Source organism: Anguilla rostrata, chromosome 15 (genome assembly GCF_018555375.3).
Source record: "Anguilla rostrata isolate EN2019 chromosome 15, ASM1855537v3, whole genome shotgun sequence".
Lineage (NCBI taxonomy): Eukaryota > Metazoa > Chordata > Actinopteri > Anguilliformes > Anguillidae > Anguilla > Anguilla rostrata.
The window spans coordinates 36843703-36857721 of NC_057947.1; the positions used below are offsets into that span (position 1 = coordinate 36843703).

Genomic DNA, 14019 nt, shown 5'->3' on the forward strand with positions numbered 1-14019 from the left:
CCCACCCTATCATATGGCCCTACATGCAAGCTTCCTGTGGCTCCTGCAGTACTTGTTTGGGGAATGGAAACGGTGGTGAATTAAACTCTTTACTCAACAGGCTGAGTTATACGAGAGAGCTGAGACTGTGGAGCCACTGCTGTGATGTAGAGCACTGTTCTGTGTGGCGTTATGGAAAAAAGAATTATGAAGATAATTAGCAATAAAATAGATAATTATACAAAAACAGGAGGCTCTGTGTGTGATGCTCTAACCAATACCACCAAAGAAACCAGCATGTTTATTTTCCTGTACATTCTCCTGTATACAAAGCAATTGTTTATACACTACTGTATAAACAATTGCTTTGATCTTGAGTGAATTTTTATTGTGGTTTTGTGTCATACATTATATTTATACATGAATATTGCAGAAAGGTGGCCCCAAACCCACCAGACATGGTTTATGAATGGACCTGATCACACATTTATGGAGGCAGTATGAAGGTCTCCTGACACTAAGGCCTACCTGGAGACTGCAGACAGCACACTACATCTCCACTGCTGGGGTGGGGTGGTTAGCAGCCGCGCATGGGGAGGGCAGGTGGGGGGGGAGGGGTTTATTACCTCATTAGGAGAGGCCCCCTTTCTTACCCAAAGTATGGGTACCCAGGGGGGCGGGGCTTAGGGGCAGTAAATCCACACCGGGCTCTCAGACCCGTATTCCACACTCCTGCGCGGCTGCCTGACGTGTTATGACTGTGTGTGTGCTGTCATTCACAGCTCCCCGTGCGATACACAGCATAGCCCTCCCCAAGCCGGCCGTCTCCCATCGCCATAGCAACGCGTGCGTGCGAGTCAGGCCAACAGGCCCACGGAGACATTCCTCTGAAGCACACGTATGAAGAGGCGGACAGGCGTGTCTGTTCAGCACAACCCTACACACGTAAACTGAACGCCAGCACAGTTAATTTCCAGAGCACACAGTGGCTGTCAAACAGATCTGGAGATGTGACGGTTGTATCTCTTTATCCATTTTGTTTTTCTTTTTGGGCAAGGGTTGCAAATGTGATCACAAAACAGCTTTAGACAGTTCAGTTTTGACAACTTTGTTTCCTTAAGGCACCGGGACCAAATGCATGTTCATCACTATTCAAACACACACCCCCCCTGCCCCCCCGCCCCCAGTTCTGTTTAGGAGTGCGGGAGGCCTTGCCCCACAGTAATGCTGTAAATCCGGGGTGCGTCTGCAGGAAAGGGGAGGGCCTGGCTGTGGTCACACCTGGCACTCAGGTACGCTGTGGTCCAGACCCAACCCCCCCTCCTGCTCAGGTACGCTGTGGTCCAGACCCAACGCCCCCCTGCTGTGCTTCACTCACACCGTACAGGTCGCCGCGGCTCTGGGAGGAGATGGGGATCTGCTGGCGCACGTCCGACAGGTACTGCAGGTCTGCCACACAGAAACATCAGAATAAGCCTCATACACACGACTGCACCTGCGCAGGTCTGCCACACAGAAACATCAGAATAAGCCTCATACACACGACTGCACCTGCGCAGGTCTGCCACACAGAAACATCAGAATAAGCCTCATACACACGACTGCACCTGCGCAGGTCTGCCACACAGAAACATCAGAATAAGCCTCATACACACGACTGCACCTGCGCAGGTCTGCCACACAGAAACATCAGAATAAGCCTCATACACACACTGCACCTGCGCAGGTCTGCCACACAGAAACATCAGAATAAGCCTCAACACCGACTGCACCTGCGCAGTCGCCACACAGAAACATCAGAATAAGCCTCATACACACGACTGCACCTGCGCAGGTCTGCCACACAGAAACATCAGAATAAGCCTCATACACACGACTGCACCTGCGCAGGTCTGCCACACAGAAACATCAGAATAAGCCTCATACACGACTGCACCTGCGCAGGTCTGCAGAGCACTTGTTTTCAGTCTGGCGTGTGGCGTGTTCTGCATCAGGTGCACTGAACATTCTGATGTCCACTTATGACATGTTAGCACTGGTTTGGTTAGAACTGGTTCGGTTAGCACTGGTTCGGTTAGCACTGGTTCAGTTAGCACTGGTTCGGTTAGCACTGGTTCGGATAGCACTGGCTTGGTTAACACTGGTTTGGTTGCACTGGTGTAGACGGACAGTGATCAGTATGAGCTGCTTACTCACCAATATCAGCGTACACTACAGTCTCCTCTGAGCCAGCTTGAGCGACCACCTCACCCCTGCAGATACAAACCGCCCAATTACACACCCTATAGGCCACCCAATTACACACACTATAGACCACCCAGTTACACACCCTATAGACCACCCAATTACACACACTATAGACCACCCAATTACACACACAATAGACCGCCCAGTTACACACACTACAGACCGCCCACTTACAGACCCAATCAGAAGTGAATATGCAGTGCCAGAACAGTGTACACACCACTGTCTGCACATGCACACCGCTCATTTTACGGTGAGTCACAGACAGACGGACGGACGGACGGACGGACGGACACTGACCAGGGGCTGACCACGCTGCTGTGACCCCAGGCCACGTAGGAGGCGGTTTCGTCGCGGGCTGGAGAAGCTGTGGCCACATAGACCTGGTTATCCACTGCCCTGTAGTGCAGAGGGGGACACATCTCAGATCACACACTTCTCACTCCATCCCACACATACTGTACAGAGACCCATTTGAATGAGTCAACTTGCACAACTTACAGAGCTGTATACATTTGCTGCCCTTCCTGTGTTTGTGAAATGAGCAGGACACTGACCTCCCTCTCTGCAGCAGTTCCCAGTGGGCTGGTCCTGTGGTCATATTGAATGCTCCGGGGTAAACCAACAGCTGACACCCTGGAGTGGAATGACACAGCAATTCTGTTCTGGACTGCACATTCACTTCTGATTGGCTGCCCACTAAATGGAGGTACTGCTGATTGGTTAAAATGTAAATCACCATGTTACAAAAGCAACACAATCTCCAAAAGCCCAAAACCAAATCCTCCTGTGGTGGGCAGTATTAGAAGATGCTTTCAGGATGAAAAACTCAATATTAAAATGTAAAATTTAACTATTAAAAACGATGATGTGCAAATCCCCTACAGTCCCAATAAACTGTACCATATTTCACTGGACCAGAACTCATGTGGCATCATCAACAGCACCTTGCAGAGTAGATTTACTCTGTAACTCTGTTGACTCTGTGCTCGTGCGGTTTTCTCTGCTCTGCGGGGACGTGCTGTTTATCAGTCCCATGTGAGGACCTCACCTCTCTTTGTGTAGATCTGGGCCAGCTCCGCAAAGCGCATGTCATAGCAGATCCCTACGCCCACCTTACAGAAAGCTGAGAACATGACAGAACTCTAATCAGCCTCAGTGATCACTCAACAAATCAGAAATCTAATGAGCCTCAGTGATCATTCAACAAATCAGAAATCTAATCAACCTCAGTGATTATTCAACAAATCAGAAATCTAATCAGCCTCAGTGATCATTCAACAAATCAGAACTCTAATCAGCCTCAAGGATCATTCAACAAATCTACCACACTTTCACTAACTCTACACATCTACCACACTTTAACTTACACTACAAATCTACAATGCTCTCGTTTACTTTACACATCTGTAGCCAATTATACATAATTAACTGCATCTACTGACTGATATCTGACTACTGAATTCCACCCTGTAGACAGACAGACGGACGGACAGAAAGGAGGATGCTCACGTGTGTCGAATACAGAAAAGCTGCTTCCTGGACTGAGTGTCTCTGACTCCTGGAAGCGGATTTTCCCAGGAACGTCGATATCAAAGAGATGAATCTGCACAGGAATGCAAGGGGACTAAACCACAGCAGGACAGTATGGGACTAAACCACAGCAGGACAGTATGGGACTAAACCACAGCAGGACATTATGGGACTAAACCACGGCAGGACAGTATGGGACTAAACCACAGCAGGACAGTATGGGACTAAACCACGGCAGGACATTATGGTATAGATATGAAACACTGCTGTCTATATAGTACTATACAGTAATACTATGCACTATATAGTATACATATTAAATATTACACTGCGTAACTTCATGCTTTTGTGGCATATTTTCATGCGAAAAAGCCTGTTTGAATTGTAAATGCACGCATGCTAAATTTGAGCAAATTTGCAGAGATGTTTGGCACTAACCTTCCTGTGTTTGAGAAGCAGAGTACCGTCCGGCCCAAACACCGGACAGGTGTTATACAACTTCCCCCCATCTTCCTCTGGGATGGAACCTACCGCACACACACACACACACACACAAACTGCATCCTAAACAATCTATCTCAAACACTGCGGTTCGGATGCAATTAACTTAGGACTTTAAATTAAATGCAAGAATTGTTTTTCTCACCAACACACTTTGGGTGGTTCAGTAATCACTAAAACTAACTCACTAAACTGAACAAGTGTAACACTTCAGTTTACTAGTAAAAGTTCATTCAAGTTTTTGCAGAGAAGTCTGCATTGACAATGACCCACATTGTGAATGTTTGACTTGGGACTCAGAGCTCCTAAAATACAGTGACCCTGCAGTTTCACCCCTGTTCCTCTCAGTCACGCGACAATGTCATGGTGATGTAACACGCAGGTTCACTGTCTCACCCCCGACCAGTACACTGTCTCACCCCCTCCACCAAGTACACTGTCTCACACCCCCCCCCCACCCCACCTCCCCCACCCCACCCCACCAGGTACACTGTCTCACCCCCCACCAGGTACACTGCGTTCTCCTTGGCTGCTTCAGACAGGAGCTGTGTGGACTCCCCAGGGATCTTCTCTGCGTACTCCGGGAAAAAGCTGGTCCCGTACGGGGAGTTGAAACACTCCTGTGGAGGTGAAGCAAAGAGCTCTGACTCCTAAAACTACACACAGCTAATAAACACAGGGAAAGTGTTTGTTTGGACACCGCAGTACGGTGCCCATTTGAGTTCAGAATATCCTGCCAAACACTTTCATTTTATAAATACAGAACTTTCCCCCAGAAAGTATCACAGTAAGATCCAATTCATTATTTTCTGCATGTGTAATACAAGGTGAAATATCTAAACTGTCTTATTATTTTTCAGGAACAAGCCATGGTTAACCTGCTTCGTTAACCATTGTTAATAAGGTAACAGTACTTAGTACAGTACATTGTTAATAAGGTAAGAGTACTTTGTCCCCCTCCAGTTTGCCTTGTATACATATAGCTGCAGGAAGGGGTGGAGTCGTCTGTAGACCGTGAGGTTACTCCGGGTTACTCACAGGCAGAACCACCATTTTGGCTCCCTTATCTGCCGCCTCCTTCACCAGTTTCCGCACTCTGTTCAGGTTGTCCGCCTTGACCTTTGATACATGCAGCTGCACCACAGCCAGGCGGAACTCTGCATCACAAAGCAGTGACAGGACAGTCACCATGGCAGAAATCCGCTCACACGGCCTGCATCCTCTCTGAACACTAAGCAGGGTTCTGCTCCCTGAACACGGTGCAGGGTGTTTCTCCCTGAACACTAAGCAGGGTTCTGCTCCCTGAACACGGTGCAGGGTGTTTCTCCCTGAACACGGTGCAGGGTTTTCCTCACTGAACACTGAGCAGGGTTTTGCTCCCAGAACACTGAGCAGAGTTTTGCTCCCTGAACAGGGTGCAGAGTTTTGCTTCCTGAACACAGTGCAGAGTTTTGCTCCCTGAACACGGTGCAGAGTTTTGCTCCCTGAACACGGTGCAGGGTTTTGGGACACTGATTCCAGGCCCAAGCACAGTGTTCTGGGGTTCAGCCTCTGTGTTATGCGCTCACAGAGATTAATGTCTTAGGGCTGCCGCTCATCCAGGTTTCTCCCAGACTAACCCAGATCTATCACTCCAGTAACAGGAAACACAGCGAGCCATACAGCACCGCAGCTCTTAAAGCAGAGGGTGATGGTGTTGCTACAGTGAGCAGTTATGGCTGCTTGCCTGATTAACCGTGGTGTATATTGCACATTTCTTTGACTGAAATATGAAGGTCGTAAGATAATTATTTTATGAACTGTTGCCGAGTGTGGTTTTAATGTTAACGCATGCTAGAAATTTGAGGGATTGCACAATAATTCCGTCTCAAGGGTCACTGTCCAGGTTAAACAGTGGCCAGCGCATACGCAGACAGGGCTGCTTCTGGACTGCTCTCTGCTATTACGTTTATCAAGACCCACAGTTTCCACGGGAAAAAATTTGCGCTGACTGTACTATTAATTTGTGTGAGTGAGCAATTCTCAGATAATTGCTAGAATCTTGGAATATACAAGTCAGCGAAGTCAGCTAATTACCAACAATCTATTGGCTCTACAAGCACTACACTCTCAAGCTGTCGATACGTGGCACACTTATGTTAAATCCTACGTTTCGAAGCAAGCGGTCTATTATAATTTGCATATATAATCTGAATAACTTGGAACTAAGTTGTTTTACCTGTTTGCATTACTGGATCTTTTAAGCGTACGACCGAACTGTAGCTATCTATCTAGAAGTGTAGCATGCTACGTATATGCACAATACTTCATTGGTGGAACAACAGTTATGCAAAATTACAAAACTGCTTAAAATTTTTTTTGATTTAGGTTATTGAATGAAATTATATTCACTTACTCGACATTGCTTTAGCTAAAGCGGCCATAGCACTTGCAGTCACGCCAATACGTTACCCAGCGCTACTTCTGCTGTAGAGCATTTGCGCAGATCCACTGATCCGTATACCAAACTGATAGACCATCGCCTTCCTTCAATCATCACATTATCCGATCTAGGTGTTGCTGATCAGTGATTCTGCGCGGAATACGCCTACCCATGACGCCCACTATACAAATACAGTGTAGTCGTGCGCTTCCGTTTTCATCCGGGAAGAAATTTTCAATACAAAAGCACGTTGAACTTCCACTGTACTATGGTTGTACAATTATTACATTTGTACGTTATAAAAGAACGGGTGGGCATTGTTGCTTGGTGTCCAGTTTTGACTTGTCGGGTTTCTTTCCAGAAGACAGAGAGACACAGACCAGTCAGACCATCTTAATGTGATAAATGTTGATTGGTCAACTGGAACCTATGCCTAGATGAGAGATGTGTAAAATTTATTTCAGACATGAATTTATACACATATTGGTTTAAGCAAAAAACAAAACAAAACAAATAAAAAAATCCCTCAGTTACCAAGCTTTTCTGTGGAAAGTGGAAAATTTGGAAATGTGACTGTAATCACAGAGACGCTCCTGTGGGCAGGACTGCTGCTGACCAGTCCGGAGGATTACGGCTGATGTCTGCATATCGGCTCGATTCTTAGTACCGTACCGCGCAGAGTCATTTCAACTGAAACGGCTTAAACTGGTCCTATAGGACTGGGAAGATGGCGGACAGTGTAAAACTCTGTTATTTAAAAAGAAAAGGCGTCTCTGCCCAATAAATAAATAAATAAATATTTGTGTCCTTGTTTTGTAAAAATTGGAACCCAAATAATGAGTTGCAATTGTACCACCTCCCCAGCACACAGGAAGTCAGTATTCTGGGGCACACAGGCTGGTCCTGACTGCTGAGACAGGAGCTGCAGTTTGAGAGCCAGGCCTACTTGGACTTTGGACAGCAGGGCCTGGGGGTGAAGGTGGGGGTTCTGGTGATTGGGGGGGGGGGGGGGTGCTGGTGAAGCTGGAACAGCAGGTGGTCATGGGGGTAGACCGGGGGCTCTGGCATAGTCACTGCCAACCCCATAGGCATCATCACCATAGCAACTGCACCAGACCACAGAGATCTAATCTGAACCCCAAAGCAGCAGTGGAACTGAAACCAAGTAGGTTATATCTGATCACTGCAGTTTGAGCTCTATTAAATAAAATAACAATGAATTACTCCCCCCTAGTGGCTTCATGATTCAAATGCAATTTTCAACATGACTAAAATATTACTAGAACATAACTTACCTATTTCAAATTTGTTTACTATAATCAGTAGGCAATAATCGTCCGTTTCTAATCAACAGGGATAACGTTAACTGAACAAACCAACAATTAGTATTGTAAACAAAATAAACATAATGTTTACACAGCTATAAATGTTACATTATTCCAAACGAAACCCAAAAAGAAAGAACAACAACAAACAAGCTTTGCTTATATTTTGTTTCTTAGAGTTGGTTGGCACACACAGCGTCATTAATAACGCGCGGGAAGCTTAAAGGACCGTCTGACCGGAAGGGGAGGAGTGAGCAGGTGGCACCATTTTTGAAAAGGAGACTGTGGACAGATAAGTTTGCGGAAGTTTTGTTTATTTTGTGCATTGTGCTTATTAGTATACAGAATAAGTGTCACTCATTATGACGGAGTTTGCGTGCCTGGCTGGATTTTCTTTGCCAACCTCCTCTACCACTGGACTTTCTACTTTTTGTCGTCTCGCCGTCACGTGCATTGATGTTTTTGTCGGTTCGTTTTCTTATAATCGTCCATTTCCCACCAAAATCAAAACTAATAATTGAGCAAAAAAGAAGAAACACCGGCGCTGGCCGGAGGTCTGGAGGAAGCTCTGGTCGGTCCTGTGCATGGTCGTCATCTTCTCTGCCGGTAAGAGGGGGGCTGCCTTGCCCTTGGCAGACGTGCCGCGTTTTGTTTCGTTTTTCTTGTCGTTTGGTTGATACACTCTTGTACACTAAGTTACACAACATACAGTAGATTAGGGTACGGATATTTAGCCGTAGATTCTAGCTTAAATATAGGTCTAGCGTGTTGTAGGCCCGGTTCACTCTAAGCCCATGGATTTGCGACTTATAACAATAGCTAAAGAGGGTCAGGAGAGCCCAAGTGCATCTGAAGCGGTGGCGTTTCATGCATCGGAAGATGGGCTGGTCCGCTGTCCTGACTGCAGTGCCAAGTACACTCCCACCACCATGGACCAGATGTCTCTCGGTAACCGAATGGAGATGTCTGGCTGGTGTGTACGGTCCGATTATCATTTTAGCATATGACGGAGCTCTTCCTTTAGCAGCACAATCGGCACATATCCTGTCCGGCCAGGCTTTGCTGTGAGCTGATATAGGCAGCGTGGACGGAGATGAGAAGCAGAGTGACATGGCTGAGCCTGGGGAGGTTGTAGACAGGTGAACACTGAGTCCTGGATCTCATGGGAACATTTTTATAATCCAGTTACTCTCCTGAGAGCAGTGAGACCCTCTTCAGTAGTGCAGACTTTCTGTTTGCGCACACACTCCAACAGCTTTGGCTGCTTTTACCCCCTATCGTGGGAGCAGGTAATCTCTCCCAGCATGCACTGCGCACTCCATTAAACACATGGGGCTGTGTGCGAGTTCCTGGGGACCAGGGTTTAGACACAGCTGGCTGGCTTTGTGTTAGTCCCCTCATTACTCAACCTGGAACAGAGCCAGCCATGGGAGGAAAGATCAGTTTGTGCATTTGTAATGAGGCTGTGGTTGAATACTGAAAATATATCCTGTGGAGAGCTTGGGGACCGATACAGTACTCATAGTTAACACTAGGGGGAAGCAAAGCAACATGAACAACATGAACATGAACTATATTGCATTATATAGCATTACATTGATGGACCTCAGACTCAGACCAAGACTTTGTGTTTATCTGTGCCTCTCCAGAACCGGTTATCTGTGCGTTCCACAGTCATGCAGCTGAGGTTAATAAAATAGAAAAAAAGGTCTGCAGGAGTGTTCATTACATTACAGGCCGTTTCACCAGCATGTGTGTGTGCGCGCGTGTTTGTGTGTGAGTATGTGTGTGAGAGAGTTTGAGAGTGTGATCTATATGTGTATGTACATAAATATGTCTATATAACAGGTACTACGAGGAACTCCAAGGTATGCTGGTGACTTATCAGTCTCTCAGGTGGCCAAGCTAAAGGTCATTGAGCTGCATATCGCGGATGTTTCAGGTGTGTGTCATGGAAGGTTCATGGAAGCTGGTCTGTGAAGGATTCAGTATAAATACCCTCTGTTTGGTTGCCCACGGGACCTCTGCTCATCTTTGTCACTTTATGGAAACTCCACTTAGCCAGACATGGTTGCATAGCGACCCCAGCCTGTTCCTGCTTGCATGGAGGCCCCACTCAGATTTCCTGGCTCAGCTTTAGTAGTTCAGAGAAGATATTCAGGAAGTGTCCCCCATCTCATCATTTGTAAGGGATCAGAAGCTAATTGCAGTTCTATTCAGCCTTTATAGTGTTTTTCTCTTATAACGATCCATGGCTGACGACAAAGGTGTCAGTTAACCGTGGACTCCTTTAGCATCCTGTCTCAGTTTGTCCTCTCGCTGGGATGACGGCTGTTTAGCGCTCTTCCTCACTTCCCCCTCGCACTGCATGCACTCCTCTCCCCTAACCCGCTGCTGCCGTTCTGCGAGTGTCGGCCAATCCCGCGTCTTCCGCCCAAAACGCCGTCTGGTCACCAGAATAAATTGCTTCTCCATTCACATTCTTTCAATCATTTTCAATGACTGCAACATTTTTCCCTGCAACATTTTTCCCTTCATGTTGAAAGAATGGAAATGGGACAAATATAAAAGCGTGCGTGGCATGGCTACACTGGCTGCTTGAAGCCTCTGGGGCCTAAAGCCGGAGAATGGCTGGTTAAATTTAGTGACACTTTAGGCTACAGTGCTAGCATGCTAACTGTAGCCCCCTTTCTGTGCTAACTCTATCTCCCACACTGTGCTAGCTCTATCTCTCTCACTGTGCTAGCTCCATCTCTCTCACTGCGCTAACTGTGTCTCCCTCACTGTGCTAGCTCTATCTCCCACACTGTGCTAACTGTATTTCCCTCACTGTGCTAGCTCTATCTCCCACACTGTGCTAGCTCTATCTCCCACACTGTGCTAGCTCTATCTCCCACACTGTGCTAACTGTATCTCCCTCACTGCTGATGGCTCCACCTGGCGAAAGAGAACCCGCAGAGGAGACGACATCAGCGATGGCGGTTTTGATAAGCAGCTTCACGTTCACAGTTCCCACCCTAATTTAGAACGTCCAGCTATCTGCAGCCTCCTTCATTCATGAACCCCACTGCCTGTTCAGGAGGTTGTAGGTTCTCCTTTAAACACGTGATGTCACCAGCCTGCTAACCCTAACCCTGACCAACCTGCTCCTATTCACACCGCAGCCCAGGGCTAAACTCACAGGGTTTAAAGGAGAGAAAGTTCTGTTTAGGAAGGCCTTGCTCCCAGTCTGGGAAGCTTACTGCCCTTTACTGAGCACCTTGGTCTGTAGCCCAGTGTGTTTATAGAATCTCATGTTCAGCACCGCAGATAAAAATCTTCGTTTTCTGGAACACATGACACTTTCCCTGGTCCACACGAGTACCCATAAAGCCCTGTGGTAATTCTGGAGGAAAATCTAATGTGTTTTTTTATGCCTTTTATATGGTAGGAGGCTGAATGTAGTCACTGCAGTAACCTTTCAAAGTTGCAAACCTTGTAACCGACAGTAAGAAGCAAATCTAAAGATACTGTTGTTTTAAACTGTGTGGCCACTTAAGTTATGTTTTAAGTATAATTTTTCCCAGATACGTTGGAGGCTGTTCATATATCATCTCATTCTCTACCAGAGTAAGGGGTAAATGGTCAGGGGACAGTGTGCATTCACATTTACACCAGCACCCAGACACCCTCAACATCATTTACCACTACCTTCTGCCTTGCCACTGGTACTCTGAGCTAAAACGGGTGTACATTACTTGTACATAACTTATTAACAAATGTGTTTCTCCACTTTAGGAGGAAATCAGTTTGGAATTCCTGTGCACACACACACCACAGCGCCAAGTGCTTGCCTACTTCCTGTCACTTGGAGTGCTTTGTAAGCTAACAATTGCGAACTAAACTACACAGAACAGCGGGTAATTGGCCGGGAACAGAAGCTGTTTATGGGAGTCTTATAGCAGAAGTGCTTGGGTCCAATACTGTGGAGATCAGTGGAGACTGGTGAATGTGATGTGATTTAAAGTAAAGGCAGTAATCCCATGGATTTATGGGTAATGGGGGCAGTTTGGCACAGCTGTGTGCAGTTCTGCAGCCACAGCTAAGGAGCACTCAGCTCCCAGGTAACGGAACATTCAGTCACGGGAGTGCAGGTATGTGGAGAGGTGAGATAAGAATGTCTGCCAAATGCCTGTAATGTAATGTAATGTGAGAGGTCTGGGGGTCACAGGTCGGGGACGGACAGAAAACGCCATGCTAATGTTGGTCCGTAGTTTCTCTGTCTGGTTTGGTGGGTGATGTCATAGCAGATAAAACCCTGGTGGTATTGTGATGCAGTTGGTAACTGCTTGCCTGAGCCAGGCTCCACCCACTACCTCTGACATCAGCACGTGACATTTATACAGAAATATATCTTTACTGTATATTTATTCATCACATGATTTTTTCCTTTCTGTTACTTCTTTCTTCAAGCCTGATACCTTTTGTGACATGATGTTGACATTATTGAGGATAAAATGTTTTGATCTCCACAATGTTTTAGGTGGGTGTGTTGGGTGGGATAATGCACACCTGTGTGTGTGTGCCATGGAATCAAATCAACTATCAAACTCTCATTTGTTTTATTTGTGTTTATACTGCTGATTTTGCAATGATTTATTATTGACTTTTAATGAGAAAATTGAATCTGTCATATTGTAAGACTGCCAACAAATCTTTGGAAATGCTTGGAATCATTTTATTATTTTTCATTGGCAGCATTCCAGCTACATGGATCTTCAAAGCATCAAAACGTTATTCTGTTTCATCTGATGAAATGGTATACAGACAACAGAACCACAACAACAACAAAAGAAAAAACAAAATGCTTGAAGGAGCCCCTTTCATCCTGACAGGCAGATCTGAAAATCTAATGAGGGCTTTGGCACTTGAGTGTAGAAGTCATTTCCTGTGGAAGGCAGGTCCAGGTTTAATATCTCCATTCATTATGCAAACATGAAGCTCCACAGACTGCAGTGTACTAATGAATATCAAGAGCTCTTATTTTATTTCAAAAATACGTGTTCAATGGGGCTGGTGATTGAGATTTCACCGCGGCCATGAAAAAAAATTTCATCAGCTAAAAGGTTATCCTGAAAATCCACAGGGGAGCATGCATTATATATGTATGCTCAGAATGCCTGATTGCATTGGACTGATGCAGTAAATGAATCTTTCAGCTTGTAAAACTGTTAAATCATTGTGCAGGAGGAGAGGTAAAGTATATTTGGTTTTTCCTCTGTGCAGTACACACAGAGGAGATGGAGGAAGCGAAGGAGGGAAGGAGACAGGAAGCGATGGAGAGAAGGAGACAGAGGAAGCGATGGAAGTGTGGCTGAGTTTCTGTGAAATGAAAACCTGTCTCCCTCATCTGTGACATCAGCACATGTGACACCAGAGCATCTGTGACATCAGGCCTATGCCCTCCGTGAGACCGGGCTCTTGGGTAACAATCACACAAAGTCACTTCACCCAATCAAGATAGCTAGCCTACACAGTCACATACATTACTGGCAAAGTGATGTGCATCTCAGCCTGCGACCCAGCTATGCAAATATCACACATTCAGGACTGATGATAAATTATAATGGCTTTACAGTGATGGAGATCAAGTGAACTCTTCGGTTTGACAGCACAGGTTTATAACTGATCATTTACGTGTGACATTTTGTGCCACTTTGACAATGCAGGGGTATATAACCCATCATTTTGACAATGCAGGGGTATGTAACTGATCATTTTGACAATGCATTTACCAGCCTGATTCTCCTCAAGGTGAAAATGAGGTCTGTTCTGTTCAAGACTTTTAGAAGCATTCATCCTCTCTGTGCTTCTGTTTGAGTTTCCTTTAATTATGTTTGTACTGGGAACACTGCTGATTGGGTGCATCTATACATTTCCACGGGGAGAGATGCCAAGTTCCATGTATTTTAGAGAACAGTATCTGTTTTTAATTTATAGAAGTACAATCGACAAAGTGACATTTTGTTTCCA

General features: G+C 45.9%; 2 protein-coding genes across 3 annotated transcripts in view; one reads left to right on the forward strand and one right to left on the reverse strand.

Moving 5' to 3' along the window:
* Window positions 1-990: 990 nt before the first annotated feature.
* On the reverse strand, window positions 991-6817 carry nit2 (nitrilase family, member 2). The gene is made up of 10 exons (XM_064310440.1): window positions 6656-6817; window positions 5299-5417; window positions 4760-4880; window positions 4198-4286; window positions 3739-3832; window positions 3278-3352; window positions 2784-2862; window positions 2527-2625; window positions 2176-2231; window positions 991-1428 (listed from the first exon to the last, which is right to left on the reverse strand). Exons 1-10 carry the CDS (start codon window positions 6681-6683, stop codon window positions 1307-1309), a joined length of 882 nt encoding a protein of 293 aa, XP_064166510.1. The 5' UTR covers window positions 6684-6817; the 3' UTR covers window positions 991-1306.
* Window positions 6818-8257: 1440 nt separating this feature from the next.
* The window catches only part of LOC135240652 (5-hydroxytryptamine receptor 1F-like), a 57618-nt gene continuing 51856 nt past the window's right edge, over window positions 8258-14019 (forward strand). Inside the window, exons 1-2 of one of the 2 annotated variants that reach the window (XM_064310436.1) lie at window positions 8258-8613; window positions 13273-13471. The gene's annotated coding sequence lies outside the window, so the exon portion shown is untranslated. The remainder of the gene's footprint in view (window positions 8614-13272; window positions 13472-14019) is intronic. The other variant, XM_064310437.1, reaches the window with a different exon arrangement.